Genomic DNA, 2,256 nt, shown 5'->3' with positions numbered 1-2,256 from the left:
TTATTATTACATTTGTTATTATTATTATGATGAGATTATTATTATTATTATGATTATGATTATTATTATTCTTAATATTATTATTATGCTGACTGTTCCCCTGTGACTGTCCCCAGAGACGTGTGGCAGATGTACCTGGAGAAGGGAGAGTTTGAGCTGGCCAAGGAGTACTGTCACGTAAGTGGACGGGAGGTGTTGGGATGTGTGGCGTTGGCGCAAGAGAGTAACAAACATACACAAGAAGTAGAGGAAAAAATGTCGATAGTGAGGGTTAGAAAAGAAAAAGCAGCCATTCCCTGTTGCAGTTCAGGCACAGTTATGAGCATGACAGATGAAACAGCCCATTTACAATTACAAGGTTAGTTTCTCGGACTTGCAACGGTAAAGTTGTGGGTTTCAATCCCATTAGGGGCTCGATGTTGTGTTCTTGGGAAAGGTTTTTACATGAATTTTTCACACTTTACTCAGCTGGGAATGAGTACCAGGCTATAGGTAACACAGGATCTTGTCAGTTTGTTAGTGTTTGAGCGCATGCTATCCACAGCTTGCACTGTATGCTTCCTGGGCAGCTGAAAATGTTTCTGAGTGTTCTGTGGTCTCCTGGGGTAATAACATTTGTAAAGCACATAGAGCATGCTGCAGAGCTTAGATATTTGCTGCAATATAAGTGCAATTATTACATTATTTAAATGCAATCCCACATCATAACTCATCAAAACCATCATATCTAAAATCATCACCGCTCTCAGATTAATGACTTACATCTATAATCCTGGAATCTCTATCTGCCATTACAGTTACTTGTCATACCAAGTATGCACGTAATACACTATTGGACACTATCATACGCACTTTTTTCCTACTAATCAGATGGCCTAAATCTCATAGAAATGGGCAAGGAATTAAAAAAAAGTGCAACTATTGTGGAAGGAAATGTTACGTATATACATAGTAGTAATGTTGGACTCATTCTGGTGATGACATTTTTGCAGGATAACCCGATGCACATGGACAAAGTGCTGACCAAGCAGGCTGACCATCTGTTTTCTTCTGGAAAGTAAGTCATTGTAGTTGTTGTTGTTGTTGTTGTGTGTGTGTGTGTGGTAGTCTATCCGTTCGAAATGTTTGGAGCCCAGAAGAGTTTGCTCTTCGCCAGGGCCACCGCCTCCCTTGGGTAGCGGGTGAGGCAGTCAAACCTCCCTGAATCCTCCCCGAAGAGACTTCCGGTTGGCAAATAATCATGGCGTCGGGTTTTTATTTATGCTCTGCAGCGAACCTCATTGTTTCTACCTAATCTGAGGCAGAGGCTCGATCTACGATTCAAGATTGTTGTTGTTGTCGTTGTTGTCGCTGTTGTTGTTGTCGCTGTTGTTGTTGTCGTTGTTGTTGTTCTCTGTCGTCTTTGTGTGCTTCTTGTTCCTTATGTTTGTGGCGTAGTCGGGCTGAGTAGGTCATAAAACAAGGACAGACAACCAGTGTCTGTGGTGGAGTGGTTAGGTGCTTCCTTGTTGCAGGCAGAGAGACTCGAGTTTGATTCTGTAGTGGGGAGAACAAGTTTATTGAGTATCTCGGTCTTTCTGCTGGGATTTTGTATCCTTCTCAGCCCGACTAAGCTTTGACAAATGATCTTGATTGTGTTTTTGAGGGCATAAAGATACCTATATTTAAAAAACAAAACAACACGAAACAAAAGCATTTAAAAAGTTCATTCATACCAAGTCTAGTGAGGTCAGTTTACTTTAGTTTAGTAAGAGTTTTACGATGCTCGCAACTGCATGTTGGTGGTTGTCAGGTGCTCTGGTGTGGTTTGCTCCTTCTTTCCTATCAAACATCTATCGTCTTTATCTCTCTTCCTTCTTTTTTGTGTTTGTTACTCTCTTGTAACACCTCTAATCTTCGGCACTTAGATGACCTAATTGTGTTGCAAGTGCAGAAAAACACTTGCTGAACCAGAAAAAACCCCCACACAGAGCTACAAAGGATTAAGAACATTTTTTCACTTTTAAGCACAAGGGGGCTATCCTGAAAAGTGCTGTTTTGAGAAAATCTAAAGTAAAGTTTTTTCCCCTTGTTCAGTTTCTTTAAAAGACAAGGAGAGTTTTCTCTATAACCAAACAAATATACACACCAATGAAACCAAACTTCTCCTATACGTAGGGCAATGTCCACTTTGGTATAGGTCGAGATATCTGGAAACCGCCGAAATCTGGGTTAGCCCACTTGTCCTTAAAAACGACCATTTTTGTCCCTCCTTTT

General features: G+C 40.7%; 1 protein-coding gene across 1 annotated transcript in view; it reads left to right on the top strand.

Annotated features, from left to right (window-relative positions):
* Positions 1 to 2,256, top strand: part of LOC101862325 (vacuolar protein sorting-associated protein 18 homolog) — a gene marked incomplete in the record, with an annotated part of 40,802 nt that overhangs the window by 20,733 nt on the left and 17,813 nt on the right. The window contains 2 exon segments of the mRNA XM_005091710.3: positions 117 to 177; positions 993 to 1,057. Coding sequence (XP_005091767.2) covers positions 117 to 177; positions 993 to 1,057 — 126 coding nt within the window.

This window comes from Aplysia californica, unplaced genomic scaffold (genome assembly GCF_000002075.1).
Source record: "Aplysia californica isolate F4 #8 unplaced genomic scaffold, AplCal3.0 scaffold00034, whole genome shotgun sequence".
Classification (NCBI taxonomy): domain Eukaryota; kingdom Metazoa; phylum Mollusca; class Gastropoda; order Aplysiida; family Aplysiidae; genus Aplysia; species Aplysia californica.
The sequence above is the reverse complement of the archived record's forward strand: the minus strand, read 5'-3'. Positions and strand labels throughout refer to the sequence as shown.